The sequence below is a fragment of the Parasteatoda tepidariorum genome, chromosome 4, assembly GCF_982258835.1.
Source record: "Parasteatoda tepidariorum strain Cologne lab strain chromosome 4, Ptep-v5.0, whole genome shotgun sequence".
Classification (NCBI taxonomy): domain Eukaryota; kingdom Metazoa; phylum Arthropoda; class Arachnida; order Araneae; family Theridiidae; genus Parasteatoda; species Parasteatoda tepidariorum.
The window spans coordinates 101,726,044-101,741,609 of NC_141758.1; the positions used below are offsets into that span (position 1 = coordinate 101,726,044).

General features: G+C 29.8%; 1 protein-coding gene across 2 annotated transcripts; it reads right to left on the reverse strand.

The window, feature by feature from the left end:
• Nucleotides 1–1,329: 1,329 nt before the first annotated feature.
• On the reverse strand, nucleotides 1,330–15,554 carry LOC107455433 (uncharacterized). Of its 2 annotated transcripts, none has more exons than XM_043051876.3 (2): nucleotides 15,428–15,554; nucleotides 1,330–12,159 (listed from the first exon to the last, which is right to left on the reverse strand). In XM_043051876.3, the coding sequence occupies exon 2, from the start codon at nucleotides 11,986–11,988 to the stop codon at nucleotides 2,296–2,298; it is 9,693 nt and encodes a 3,230-aa protein (XP_042907810.2). In that variant the 5' UTR covers nucleotides 11,989–12,159; nucleotides 15,428–15,554; the 3' UTR covers nucleotides 1,330–2,295. The 2 variants fall into 2 exon arrangements, with proteins under 2 accessions (XP_042907810.2, XP_015928481.3); XM_016072995.4 differs by having other exon boundaries at nucleotides 15,397–15,526.
• Nucleotides 15,555–15,566: the final 12 nt, after the last annotated feature.

The following is a 15,566-nucleotide window of genomic DNA, read 5'->3' on the forward strand; positions in this document are numbered from 1 at the left end:
GATATAAAACTGCTATACTAATTCCTAATAATAATCATAAAAAAAAATTAAAATTTGGCACTTTTAATTCTTTCTCTAAATAGTTTTATCTAAAATTTGTTTATATATGTTTGGTAGACTTAAACAATACGGATGCTGTTAGTATGCTAGTCTGGTCATGAGTAGGTTGAGAGTTAAAATACACAAGTTTTAAAATTATTTTAACAGAAAGCAAACTAAGAATCTTCAAAAGAAGCAAAATTAATTAATTAAAATAACTAACATTATGTATTCCTATTAAAAAAAAATTGTGTAATACATTAAGTTTGAAAAATATAAAGAATTAATAAACAAATCACCCATAAATCAGTGAATGCATTTTCAATCTAAAACATTTTTAAAAGAAATAAATACTTTTTTTTTTTAAATTCTACTCAAAAAATTTAAAACATGCCATTAAAGGAGTGGCAGATCAATTTTTAATTCTTTGTAACCAATTTCCTATAAATTGAATTTGACTTTTCATCTACTAAATAATTTTGAAACTTTTCGATTTTAACTTTCAATTTACTGTGGATAGATCAATAGCAGAATTTATGTTTTCAGTTTACAAATTATGCATAAAAAAACATAATAATTTCTTTCTGACACTGCCTTTTTAAAAATTTATAGACATCAGTCAGTTTAAATACTAAGCATCAAATAATAAAACTGAAATAATATGTAAATGAAAGATTTATATGCTTAGGCTACTGTTTTTAGGTAAAGTGACAGTACTTTAAGTATTTGAAAAACAATAAAATAAAAACAAATTGAAATTTATACAATTGATTATAAAATTTTAATTATCATTCTCAAATAAACAAGCAACAAAAATTTTATTCATTATGTTTAGGACTACTATTTATTATGTTTAGGACTACTATTTATTATGTTTAGGACTTTATTTACTATGTTTAGGAATTATTATGTGGAAAAATCTAGCTCAAAGTCGCCCGGCAGCTAATTGAGAAAGCCTTGGCTTGCACTAGGCTGCAGTGCTGATGAAGAAGAAAGACTACATGGTCACTTAAATATATTTTCTTCGCATTATGTAGTCCTCTTATGTAAATACTCATTGAATTCACATCTTAAATGACAGAATTAACTTAAATAGTTTTGAATATATGGTTACCATGGTTAATTATACAAGATCAACATTCATTCAATGTTACTTTCTACCAAACCACCAATAAATACTGACGTCATAAATGACATCATTAAAAAAAACAATAATGGTTGTTAACACCATTGTTATAATTTACAAAGAACTTTCTCAATGAAGGCTACATAAAATGAGGAAATGTTGGGCAGTGTTGGGTGATATTTGAAGACAAAAATATTAATAATAATTAACAAAATTCTAGTTTCATACGTTCCTTATGAAAACAATTTAGAACTTAACAGAACTCCATATTATATGAAATATTCTTCAGAACTACTTTTTCTCTTGATATATCATAATGCAGGAGAAACTTTTTGTAGCAAATTCTGTCTCAGCTCAATTGGTATTTTTTTAAAAATGTAAAGTTAAGAGAAAAATGAATTCAGGTAAACCTAAAATAAAATATCAAAATGTGCTTAACTTATTGCAAGATTACTTTCTCACTGCATAATCGTATCATGTAATATATATATATTTTTTTTTGCATTTAAATATTTCAGAAAAAAAATTCAGCATTTAATTGATTTAGTCTAGGTTTACCTGAAAAACATGATTTATTCTAGGTTTACCTGAAGTCACTCTTATTGTGCTTTAAATTTTAAATTAATTACACAAGTGAAAGAACATTTGCATTACGGCTTTCTCCCGCAGTAAGACGTCCTCATATAAATCTCACATCTAGAAAATTTTGTGTCATTTCTTTTTCATTCATAGAATAAAAATTCTTATAAATTCTCCCACTTTATTCAAATAAAAATAGTTTAAGGAAAACTTATACAAAATGTTCTATGAAATATCTTAACATTAAAACTTTTATCCAAAATTTTATTGCACACCAAAAGTATACATTTTCATTCAAAAATACTATTCTGCTGTTACAGCTATTGCACAACATTAAATAAACTATCAGAAAGTACAAAAATAAATAAATAACCTGGGTTAAATAAACGAAAAATCTGAATTCAACAAACATTAAATCAATGAAACAGGAAAGACTTTACATTTCACACTTAACTAAAAAAATATTTGTGTAAATAAAGTTCGAACAAATTTTTCTCTGATGAAATATGTTACACAAAAACAGTGAAATGAAAAACAGTACTTTTTGAAAATCACTTAAATGCATTACTTCTCAGATAAATTAACTTTGTAAATGAGGAAACATGGAACACATCAGGGTAATTTTGAAAAAATGTAATAATGCCACCTGGATACTTTGACTTAAAATAATGTTGAACTTCTTGGGATGCAATTTTCAATTTCTCATAAAGGAATGACGGGACCACACCATTATTAGAAACCAATATTATAATAAAAAATTTTAATGTTCTTAGTTCCAAAACAGGAGAATGGACAGATTCCAATTTATCAACATTAGTGTGATCCTGGCTAACTGAGTCCGTTTTAAATATTGCGTTCGTGCAGTTAGAAGTTGTATGCTCGAGGTTAGGAACGGCACACACTTTCATTAACTCTGAGCCAGAACATACAACTTTATCACAAGGCACATTTTCAGATTCAGGGTTTCCGGACACAAAGACTGAGTGTTGAGGTGTTCCCTGCGTGAAGTATTTATCTTCTGGGCACTTTAAAAATGAGTCAACTAAATTATCACAGTAAGTTCTATGCTCTTCACAGACCAATGCATCAGTAGAGCTAATAGATGCAGTCTTAGCTCTACTACTAGCTTCAGTTGCCAAGACACCTTTATGGCGCATATCAACAAAAACATGATTGCAGAGATCAAGAACTTCAACAGTTAACAGATCAAATTTATTCAAACTAAACTGTGAACTTCTTACTTCAGACTTAGAGGCATTTATGAGAAGATATGAGTTATCCTTCATAATTTGACTAAACTTGAGCAACACACGGGAAAAAGTCTTTTTCAAAACTACATAACCATCACTAGTGACTGAAAAATAGTTATTTCTCTGATTGAAGTAATTGAAATCCTCATTATTTTTAAGTATATCACTTGCAAATGATGTATTTAAAGACTTCATTTTTTGAAATAGCTCACTGCAATGACAAGACTTCATAATTAACAAAATACATGTAAATACTAGCAAACCCTTCTCTTCATCCTTTAAATATTCACCGTATGGCAAATTGATGTCATTTTTATTACCACACAATGATATTTGATCAACACACGTTGTATTCATAAAAAGCCTCTTGACATCTTCTAAGGCATGCACCACAGCTTGAACAGCAAGATTTGCAGACAAAGCTAATTGGAAATGTTTGTAAATGAGGGCAGCGGATGCCTTAATCCGTAACTGAACAGAAACATCTTTAATTTTAATCATGGAATGTTTAGAAATAAAATTCTCTTTTATCACAGATACTTTTCCTGAACTTAAAGATTCATTTGCTTTTTGATCTTTAATAAAGTCAATTGAACATCGATTGTTGGACAAATTTTCAGTATCACTTGATTGTTTCTGAATAGCCATAAGCTCTTTATTTTGTATAGCATCATTTCGCTGAAGTTGAGAAACCTTTTCAGTTCCGCTAATAAAGAAAGTATTCTTTTGCATTTCATTGAAGATTTCTTTATGACTCTCTTTGGCATGTTTTTCTTGTTCAAGACTCTTTCTGACAGGTTTTTCCGGTTCACAACTCTTTGTGATAGTTTTTCTCTGTTCACAACTCTTTGTTGTAGCTTTTTCCTGATGAGGACCCTCTGTGGAAGCTTTTTTCTGTTTAGAGCTCATTTCAATATGTTTTACTTGATCATGATTTATTTCTGTATGTTTTTTCTGTTCAGTACTACTTCTAATAGGTTTTTCTTGCTCATAACTCTTAGTAATAGGTGTTTTATGTTCTTCACTACATTTGGCAGATATTTTAGGCTCATTTTGTATATCTGACAAGGATTTCTTGTAGTTGGGTGTGTCACTTATTTTATCAGATTTTTCTTGCAGATGATTTGATGAATCGTTTCTCTCTAAAGCAAAGCTTTTAACATGACTGACACCTTCTCCTTCTGGTGAAACAAGATTAACTTTCCTTTTTAATATTTTTTCTTGGCTGTTTGCATACTCTTTAGACCGATATTTCACAAACTCAAATGGCACAAACTTTACAAAGCCATCACCAGTAATCACAAATATTTCTGGCTTTCGCTTAAAATACCAAAATATATCTTTGTCTGGCAGTAAATGGTTGACATCTTTGCCCACATGGATTGCCTGCCAAAATACTTTGCGATAATGAGATTTTCTTAATTGCTGCAGAGCATATGCGAAACACAGTAATTCTTTTTCACTACGGGTTAGCAAACACTTCTCCTTTTTATCAAGTGGAGCTTCACGATTTTTAAAATCATAGTTAATTTCACAACATTTAGCAACAAAGGAATTTTTATTTGGCGGGGGCAGGGAAACATACAACTTTCTAACATCATGCAAACAAAGAACAATAATCTTCATAACACGCAGGGATGGGGGAATATTCAAATTAATTAAATATACAAGTCCACTAGTAACTCGTTTAAAAGCTTGTGAATTAAACTCAACTGCAAAATAAGCAGGATCTGAAGATACACTTTCAGAATTATATGCTACTTTTTCTTTTTGTGAATTTTCAGTAAACATTCTGTTTGAAGGTTTTAATTGTTTATTTTCAAATGTAACCGAAATGGACATACATTTAGCAGTATCAATATGAGGCTTTGGGCTAATATCTGAATAGTTTTTCATATCTCTAAGCTGAGGAAAAGATGTAGAGCCATAGGCAGTGGCATCTAATATTTCATTACTACTCGCAACAGGGACAGTCAAGGAATTTGAAATTACTCTTTCAGAGCCATCTGTTGCCTTTTCTTGAAGTGAATGTATAGTATTATCTATTAAAAGTTCAGGCTGAAAATGTTCATTATCAGATGGACCCACAAATTTAGCATCAAGATTTGGTTTTGGTTGAATTTTCGGTTTATTTTTCAGGTCTGTAAACTGCAGCAGAGAAGATTCAGATCCACTAGCAGTCATGAAAAAGATGTCGGATGATTTGTTATAATTTCCAGCACGGCAATTTCTAGACATATCTATAATAAATAATGGATTCAACTTTACATGCTCTTGGTGAATTTCAAAAATATCATGTCTAGCTTGAAAACTTATGTACTTTCCAATAGAACTCAGATTATCAATTTCTATGCAAGTTTTCATACACAACTTTGTATAAATATCTTTATAGTGCATTTGTGTTTCAAAACTCAAAAGATAAGCAGAAAATAATCTCAATTTCTCTTCGTTACTTAATTTTATAATTAAACTTGAATTATAAAGAGCAACTCCATTTTTAACCACCATTGATGATAAGCATATATTGATAAACTCTATTTGATCAGCAGGCTCCAATGCCACCAAATACTTCTTTACATCATCCAAACACTGCATAGTTATTAAAACTGAACGAGGTTTAGATTTTGCAACACATTCGAAACATTTTGATAAAAATGCTAAACCAACGTGAATTTTTTGAATGATTTTTGCTACGATTTTAGAATTATCACTCTCTAAATCACAATCATTTAAAGAAAATGATGGTTCACATTCCGGAAGCTTTGAAGCACAATTTTTGGAGTCATTGGCTATTTCAGATAGTGCTTTTGAAAAAATAAGACCAAATCTTTCACTTTGTTTTATAAGATCATCTCTCTCAGATACTGAAGTGTCTTGGCTTTGATCTAACACTGAAAAACAGCTTTTTTCTTTCACTTCTAACAAATTATCTTCCATAAGCAAGGATCTGAACTTCTCGGGACTCAGCAGAAAATATTGACTGAACAGCTTAAATTTCAACCCAAACTTAGGATAGGGAGTCAGTTTTACATGCTCGTTATCAAGAACATGAAATACCTCATTGTGCTTTTCAAAATAAGAAACTTCAACATGTTTAGAGTTTAAAGCTGTTGATGAATGATTCTTGCCCTCTTGCATAGACAAAATTAAATCTGACAAAAGAATTTCATTTGAAATAGCTAGCTTATAAGCAAAAATCAATAAATCCTTCTCCTCGTTGTTAAGACTGTATATTTTGGAGCACATTGCATTATTAAGTAAAATTGCACCCTTTTTATCAAAAGTGAGAGGTTTTAATATTCTTATTACAAGATCATACTTTTCAATGGATGGTAAACACGTGAAATATGTTTCAGAATTATGGAAAACATGGATGACAAGACTAAGAATATAAGGATATGTGATCACTTCAAAGCATTCTGACAAATATATAATACCAGATCTCATTTGGGTCGCAATAATTTCTCGAATGGTGGGTTTATAATCTGCTATAAAAGCTTCGTTCAAGGTCTTCATCTCTGATAGCATATTTTCCAACTGTTCTTTAAACACTAGTGTAGTCTGTAACTTTTGAATAAATTCAGTTTGAAGAAAACTATTTCCTCCTTCATTTTCAAAGAGTGCTGTAACAGTATTTTCAGAAAAATCTTCAAAACTATCATCAGTGATGCTATAAAAACTAATTTCAGAAAACAAAAGCAGGGTCACAAAACCTTCGGAGTCGACGGAAAATTTTTCATTCCACTCTAGCATATAATTGCATAGATCTTTAGGCAATTCAAAATTTTTGAATAAAAGTGTACAGCTTTCTAATTGATCAAATATATCTTTGTAATGGACTTTTTTCTTTTCACTTAGAAATGCTACAATACACAACAACTTCTTTTCATTATCAGTTAAGTCTGTTGACATTTTGTATTTATCAAAATAATCATTATAATTACTATCTTCATAGCAAAAGACAGCAATATTTAATACCAAATCGCGATCAAGTGAGGACATTTCAACAATTATCCTTCTGACATCTGCAAGAACATAAGCAACACAATTAAAAAGAAGTGGAGTAAGCGACAGCTTAAGGGCATTTAACAGATAGAAAATTCCATGTTTCATTCTTACAATGCAGCTCAACAATTGATTTTCTGTTATCTTTTCTGACAGCTGTTGAAAATCTGACTTTGAAATAAGGAAAGCTTCAGAAATGCCAGGCTTAATAAGAGATTTGAAGTCTTTAATCTCTTTTGCAATTTCTGATTTATTGCAACTAATGCTATTCATATTAAGATCAGTTGCATTCATATTCTCTGTCCAAAGTTCCAATTCAACGCTATTTAAAATTTTAGAATCAAAGGAAGAAGGTAAATTTCTTAGTTGGAAGTATCCATTCTTACGAGTCATAAAAATTCTATTTCTGTCGGACAGGTAGGAATAGTGACTAGAATCAGTATTTAGCTTTCTAGGGAAATGCCCTTGGAGTTCGAAATATCGCTCAAAGATTTTTCGATAATGTAACTCTCCACCTTTGCTGACTATAAAACTTATCAGTAAAAGATCTTTTTCTGCTTCTTTCAAATCACATAGCTCCAAAGAATCAGGCAAACAAAGAGAAATACTTTCATTGTGATTCCTGATAAAGAGAGAGGTGCATTCCTTAAGAATGTAAGATTGTTTTGCAACAGACAATGCAGAGAATTCCCATGCCACATCATCCAGTACTAGGAACATAATAGATAAGAGACGAGGGAAAGATTTCACACTGAAATACTGCAATAAATAAGCAATGCTGCTGGTTATTTTTTTACAAACTTTTTTAAGAATACATCTAAAATCAAGATCTGTAATTGAAGAATCCACAATGGAAGTTTCATCAGGTGTGCAATTTTTATCCCAATCACCCCATTTTCGTTGAGGACACTTCCAAGAAATATTTCTACAATGTTCATCATAAGATTGAATACTCATATTTTTCTCAAACTCAATGTTTGGGAATTTAAAATCCTCAGGCATTTTCACCCAGTAATGGTCATCTAACAGAATACATGGGTAGAGAGAGTTCAGATACTTCACTTGATCACTGAATGTTAAATCGGCCAAAACCGGGTCACCGTTCTCAGTATGTTTCTCTGCATACTTCTTTAATAGTTCTATGAAATAAATTCTGTCATGAAATCCTAAAACGCAGGAAACAAAAAGTAAAAATCTTTCATTGGGGGTTAGAAAACCCATCTTTATATCACTAGTTTTAACTAGCTTAAAAAGATATTTTTCTGATGCGGTGAAAGGTATGCATCTAAATATAGTGACTTGAGTGTCTTCGTCAAACTCAGATAGATATATTTCAATGTCCTTTAAAATGTAAAAAATACAAGCTTTGAGTTCAGAGTAATGTAAGACAATGAAAAAATGAAGGAGAAAATTAACTGCAGCACATAACCTTCTATATTCTCTGCATTCACAATTCAGACCAGGAACAAGTATTTTCGAAGCATCTAACTGGACAAAAGAAATAAAATTACTGTAATCAATTTTTAAACGCCCGTCAAAGATTTGCATTGCTTCAAGATGCACAGATTCAGAGTGGTCTAAAACAAATATATTGCTATTTTTTTTCAGAAATGAATAAAGATTTGAATTTGTGGAAAGAGATTCAGGTTTATCTTCCATGCATATCACAAGCTGACATAGATCTCGAAATTTCATTCTGCCTTTCTGAATAAGAATGTATGTGATAAATAACGAAACCTTTTCTTCTTTATTTAAATCAACTTTCTTTAATAAAACCGATTGTTTCGACAGAATGCGTAATTCGTTAGAACATAAAACAAAATATTTCAGAATTGAACCTTTTTCACAAGAAGAAAGTAATGCATTCAAACTAATTCGTACATCAATCAAGGCATGGATAATGGTTTCAAAGAAAAAGCTATTAACAGGAAGATCAAAATATTTCAATAGAAAAGTAATGCCATTTGTCAATCGTTTACAGATATGCTCGTCTATTTTCATTTCTCTAGCGACTTCAACCTCTTTCAAATTTTCATCATTTTGTACAATACCATCTTGAATATTTACATAGGATTCTTCAAAACTTGAGCCACAATGGCTTTTATTTAGTGGTTGAATGTCATTATCAATAGAATTATCATCAATTTCTTCAGAATTTAAGCAGGAATTTGGTTTTAGATCTGTGAATAAATTTAAATCTGTAGATGTAGCAAATGTATCTTCTTTAAAATTTTGGTTTATGTTCTTGTCATTTGAAAGGGAAATCAAATCTGCACTTGGAATACTACTAATATTATGAGTTTCAGTTAATAAGATGGCTTCTCTTGCAAACTCTTGGCTATATTTTTCACTGTCGGCAAGTGAAATTACCTCTGTGCTTAGAATACCAATCGAAGCAGAGGTTTCACTAACTGATACTTCTTGAATAATCGAAATAGTTTCTTTACAATCTATTGCATCTTTGCCTGGAGTGTCGACAAAATTAACAGTTTTAATATCTGATGTCGCTGTGTTACACCCATCTTCAGTCAGTGAATATGTGTCAGGAGTTCTCTTTAAATTAGAAGATTCGATAACTGACATTTCCTCATCAAAAGTCTGGCTGGTATTTATATCACATGTAACTGGATTTATCTCAGTGTTTAAACTTTCATTCAAGTTGTCAGTTTCATCAAGTGATGCATCTCCATTGAATTTTTGAATTTCTTTGTCATTTGCAGGCGAGCTCACCTCGCCATTTGCAGTTTTAATTAAATTAGAAATTTCATTAGTTGAGCTTTCTTTTTCAAAAAGTTGGACAGTATTTTTATTATCTACAACTGAATTTGAACTGGTAGCTTCAACAATGTTGGAAGCTTCAATAATTGAAGCATTTTCTATGAAAACATGACTACTTTCTTCCTTATATGGCAATAAATCTAAATCTGAAGACAAAGTTTTAACAAAATTAGAAATTTCAGTAACTGATGGTTCTACATTAAGCATGAGGCTCTTTTCTGGGTGAACTATAAATGAATTCAAATTAGAATCAGTAGTTTCATAAGCTGATGCTCCTTGGTTATTTTCTTCTGTAAGAGAATTCAAACAAGTTTCCAGAGATTTGTTGAAGTTAGATGCTTCAGCAACTGACTTTTCTTTTACAAAAACTTGATTAGTTTCTTCCTTATTTATAGGCAAATCTTCCTTGTTTATAAGCTCTGATCTTGAAATTCCAAAATTAAAATTTTCAATATCTGGATCTTTAGAAAATTGTCTATTTCCTTCCTCATCTTTAAACGTATCAGCATCAGGGGCTTCTTCTCTTGAAAACTGTTGACTTTCTACCTTATCAGTAAATGCATTCAGACCATTGCTTAGACTTTCATTCAGGTTAGAAGCTTCAGTGGTTGATGTTTCTCCTTCATAACACTTAGTAGTTTCTTGATTATCAATATGTAAATTTAAATTGGAATCAAGGGCATCATTAGAGTTAGAAGTTTCAACAACTGATGCTTTTTCATGAGAAGGATGGTTACTTTTATCATAATTTGTGATTGAATTTAAATTCAGACTTTTTGTTCTTAACAATTCAAAATCATGAGCAACTGTTTCTTTTCTTATGAGCTGGTTGCTACCCAAAAAACAAGATATGTTCAAATCTACCGATGGTAAATCTGACAAAGTTATGACACCATTTTGTTGTATAACATACAAATGTGGCCTGCATTTAAAATATTGCAATTTTTCCGAATCGGAGACTATGTTATGAGGTATAGTTTTATTGTGTTCTAAAGCTTTTTCAATTATTTTATGATAATGCACTGCACCACACACGCTTAAAATATAAACGAAAAGAAAGGAATCTTTTTCTTCTTCACTTAATGTAGTGTCATCGGAGATAGGAGTCCTATAAACTATCACGTCATTAGTCAGAATCGTAAAATGTTTAAAACAATCTTCTAAAAAATGACACCGATCAAGAAGTGGTACATGCAACAAATAATTTTCAACATCTTCTAAAACAAGGAGGGTGAGTTTTGTAAGCTTTTCTTTATTAGAAAACTTAAAATATTTCAGTAAACAAGATAATCCATTAATGAATCTTTTCGAAAGTTTCAGTACAGAAAAAGTTTCAGTAATAAGCTTTTTGTTAGGAAAAGTACTATCTTTCTTAATTTCTTGCTCAGTATCTTTGGATGTGAATGTAGTTAAATTGTCTATTACAAATCCTGTTAGATTGTTATCATTGTTTTGATTAGATAATTCAATAGATTTTAATGAGCCTTTCTTGGGAGCGTTTTCATAACTACAGGCAGGAAAAATAAAATTCTTTGTCAGTGATACATAACCATCATTTGATATGCTAATAATAGGATAATATTCTTTCAAGAAACTAAATTGATCTGAAATTGGTGAATCAAACACACATGCTCTTTCCTCTATGGGCATACGAGATTTTATTTCTTTAAATAACTTTTCAAAATGCACTATTTTATAAAACATTAATGTTCCAACAATACATAACAGTGTTTTCTCATCGGTTGTTATGTAAAATCCTTGAAAGTGTCGATAATCATCAACTAACACGTAATAGTCTTCTCTATCTTGTTCCGTAAAAGGAATAGATTTAAACAAGTTATTCTGAGCTTCTTCCCGCAATATACTCATTTCCTTTTTAAGGTATTCAAAAGCATGAAATATGCAACGCTTCAGTTCTAAGTAATGCAAAGGCTCATAACAATTCAAAAGGAAAGCAACTGCAGAGTAAATCTTCTGATAATTCCCAATCGCCATGCAAGGAAGTTTTTCAAACACATAACCTTTGTAAAGAAAAAAATCACCTTCTTCAAGGTTGAAAAAATTATATATCTGTAGAGAATTATAACTTTTGAACCTATCTACTAAAGCAGAATGACTCTCCTTGAGGAAAATGTTAAACAATTTTTCATAACTAATAAGCTTTTTCTGGGCTAATATTTTCCGGAAAAAAATAGCAACTTCCTGCTCCATTCTTTCTGATAGTTGTTAAGTTTAATTTAGTTTACAGATGATAAAACTTGAACACAACAGAATGAACCTTTCTTCTAATATACAGTAACTTCAGAAGTATGACAGAAAGTAAAAAATTCCTATGGCATACACTTTTGCCAATCATTATTAACAGTAAGTAGATATTTTTACCTGCAAAACAAAATGAAAAAAAAAATGTCAATAAAAAACAAATAAATAAAAGATAAACAAACAATTTTATCTAACAGTTACTAGCTATTTTTATTTAAACAACAGTTTTAAAAAAAGCATACATAAAATGAAATAATTTTAAACTCTTAAAGTATTGATTTATAACAATAAAATTCTTTAATTTAAATCAGCAAAAATCCCATTTGCAACGAAGCTTATAATTTTTTTAAATTAAAATACCATAAAAATAAACATGTATAGAAATTCTTCTCTATTCTTATACATTTATTGATATAATAAATTTGAATTTATTAATAAATCAGATAGGTACTCCACAATAATTAGAAATCTCTACCAGTCCCCTACTTCACACACCAATTAATAGAACATTAATAAATCATCCATTTAAATTCATCTATGCTATAAAAAAATAATCTTAATAAAGATAAAAAAAATTATGTAAATTTATCTAAAATGAGAAATTTATAGAACTATTGTAATTATCTGTTTCTAGTACACCACTTCTCTTTTCGGAAAAAATTTTATGCCTTTTTTGCTTAATACAATTATTTAATAAAAACATGTGAAATTATAAAATGTATAAGGCAGTGCAATTATCAGACAGGATATTTATAAATAAAATCCAGCAGACATTAAAATCTTCTTTAAACTTCAAAAGGGTTATTTGAGTTATAATATTATATTAACTCCATTTAAGACTAAAGAAATCTAACTTTGCAACAAAAGTTAGTCTATAAAAATAGGATTAAAATCATTAGCCCTCCTCTTTATTCTTACACATTTATTGACCTAAGAAGTTAGCCTTCTTTAAACCACATTGGCACAAAATTATGCTTTTGAAATTGTAGAGCCTGAAACTTTATGACCCCTTCTAGCCCAAAATGAGCTGTTGAGAGAATCGTTTGCTTTTTTTACAAAGATAAAATAATTTTTAACCTCAAAAGTATTAGTTGATATATACATTGAGAAGTCCCATTTTCTGAATCAGTGGGACTTCAGCAAAGCTCGAAAAAAGATATTTCTGAAAATAGGCATTTAAGGTCAAAGATTAAAATATCTATAGTAGTACAATAAAAAATAAATGAACAATAACATCAAGAACGTTTTGTTTGTGGTTAAACATTCAATTAACTAAAAAATATTTAATTTTATAAATGTCATTAACAAAATATAAAATAAGAAGTAAATATTTTGAACATTCTTTTTTTTCATGTTCATTTACTTATTTTTTATTTAATGTGAATAGTTAGCAGCAGATATTCAGATAAAAAAAACATTAAATTAAAAAAAAAAAAAAAATCCTGTTTAATGATATATATTTATTATTATTGAACAAAGAGCTATATTGAGTAAACTCAGAGATGTCAACTTGCTCCAGACAGCAAATAAATATTTAAAAGAGGTAGTTTATCAATTGTGATTCTTGGTTTAATAAATTCAATTTGATAGATTTTTATCCACCACTATTGCTAAATAATTCATAGGCTTATATAATTCATCACTTTATCGTAGTTATGCTATACCTTTTAAAAAGCAAGCAAAAATAGTCAAATATTTGCAAAATTTTGTTTGCAAATATTTCTATTTACCGTTTCTTTAAAATTATTTTGGCGTGTCCAGAGCAGTTGGCATCTCTTTTTTTTGGAATTACGTCCTTCAGTTGCTCTTTCTAGCAAGAAGTCTTGCAGTCCAATACAAATAAGAAGCATCTCCAGGAATTGAGAGAGTCTTTAAATAAGAACTATAAGCATCATTGAGGGAGGAGCAGTTCCATAGATGCTCGCCATTCACGTTTACATATTCCTTGCATAAAATTTAATCATTAGAGTCAGTAAGTTTAATACAGTGCATGTGTGACTAAAGGTAGTCATGTCCAGTGAGAAATTGGAAGGATGCGACTCCAATAGTTCTAGGAAGTGTTTTTGGGAGACAAGATGTTAGAAGGCCCTCCAAGATTTAAAAACAACTTGATCTCTCTAGGAGGTTTCTCGCTGGTTTTGAATTTTTTGCTTGATTTAGAGTTCGGCATTTCTCAGGTTAGTGGGTGACACAGGAGGGTCCATGAAGGATGCCCTTTTTGTGAGATTATATATGTTTTTATTTCCACATAAGACACAATAGCTGGGAATCCATTGAAGAATTATTTTCTTACCAGTAGATAGTTGAGTGTTAATAACAGTTTCATAATTGAATTCAATGACTGTAGGCTGAGGTGCATAATTTTAGATAGTGCGTATTTCAGTTTGATGATCAATGAAGAAGGCAAAAGTCCCATTTGGTTTTTCCAAAATCTTCTGAAGAGCCAGGTAAATGGCAAAGATTTCTCTGTTGAAATTTTCTAAGACTTAAAGGTTCCTTAAGTTGAAAAAGTTTGGAAAAAAACACCAGTTCTTCCAGTAATTCACTCAGTTGAGCCATCTGTGTAGATGTGTACCTAATTGTTACTAGGGTATTTTTCATCAATGGTGGCAAGAGCAACAGCTTTGAGTTCTGTTTAAGTTACAATTGCTTTTTGAGTTACAATTTAAACTAAAACAAACCTATTAGGCATTTCTTTACAAAACAGGTATTTCTTTAAAAAAAAACTATTAATATTCAGCTTCATTATCACATATTATTGAATAGCAATGTTCTAACTAAACGTTCTTAGAAAGGCGGCTAACCCTTTGATCCCTATAAATGCGTCCTCTTTGTAAAAATAAGTCGCTATTTCTTAAAAACACTGCTTTTTAATTCATGCTCCATTTTTAAGGAAAATTAATTAACTGTAAAAATAATAATTACACTAAAAAATTATCTGTGCTTATGAGTTTAATTCTGATTACTAAGAGTTTTTATGAGTTTCTATTTTTTTAAGACATTTAATAAATTTTTTAAGTGATTTTAAATTTTAAAATTATCTTTTTAATAATTTTTTTTTTCAAAAATGCATTTTTAACTGTTTGTTTACTAATAATTTTCAGTCTAATTCATAGAAAATTTTTCAAGCTTTTTTATCAATAAATATATTTTTAATTGCATGCACAGGCAAAAAAAGATATCCACGACTTAAATCTAACAAATTATTTGACTCTTCAGAAAAAGAGCAAATAAAACTATAACACCATTAAAATGCTGCACAAAATAGGAAATTCTTAATAATCACAATATAGTAAACTTCAATAATTCAATACGGTAAAAATAACTTTACACAAACAGTAAATAAATCTTGATTACTTAGAAAGATAATATAGCTGTCAATTCATACCATCCTTCAAATATATTTTAATTATTAGAATAACTAAATAAGTAGAACTTCAAAACATTAACTGGACTTCTCTCAGAAATGAAATTACATAGCCAATTTATTCAATAATAAAAATTCGTAGTCTAAGTCCAAATTTCAC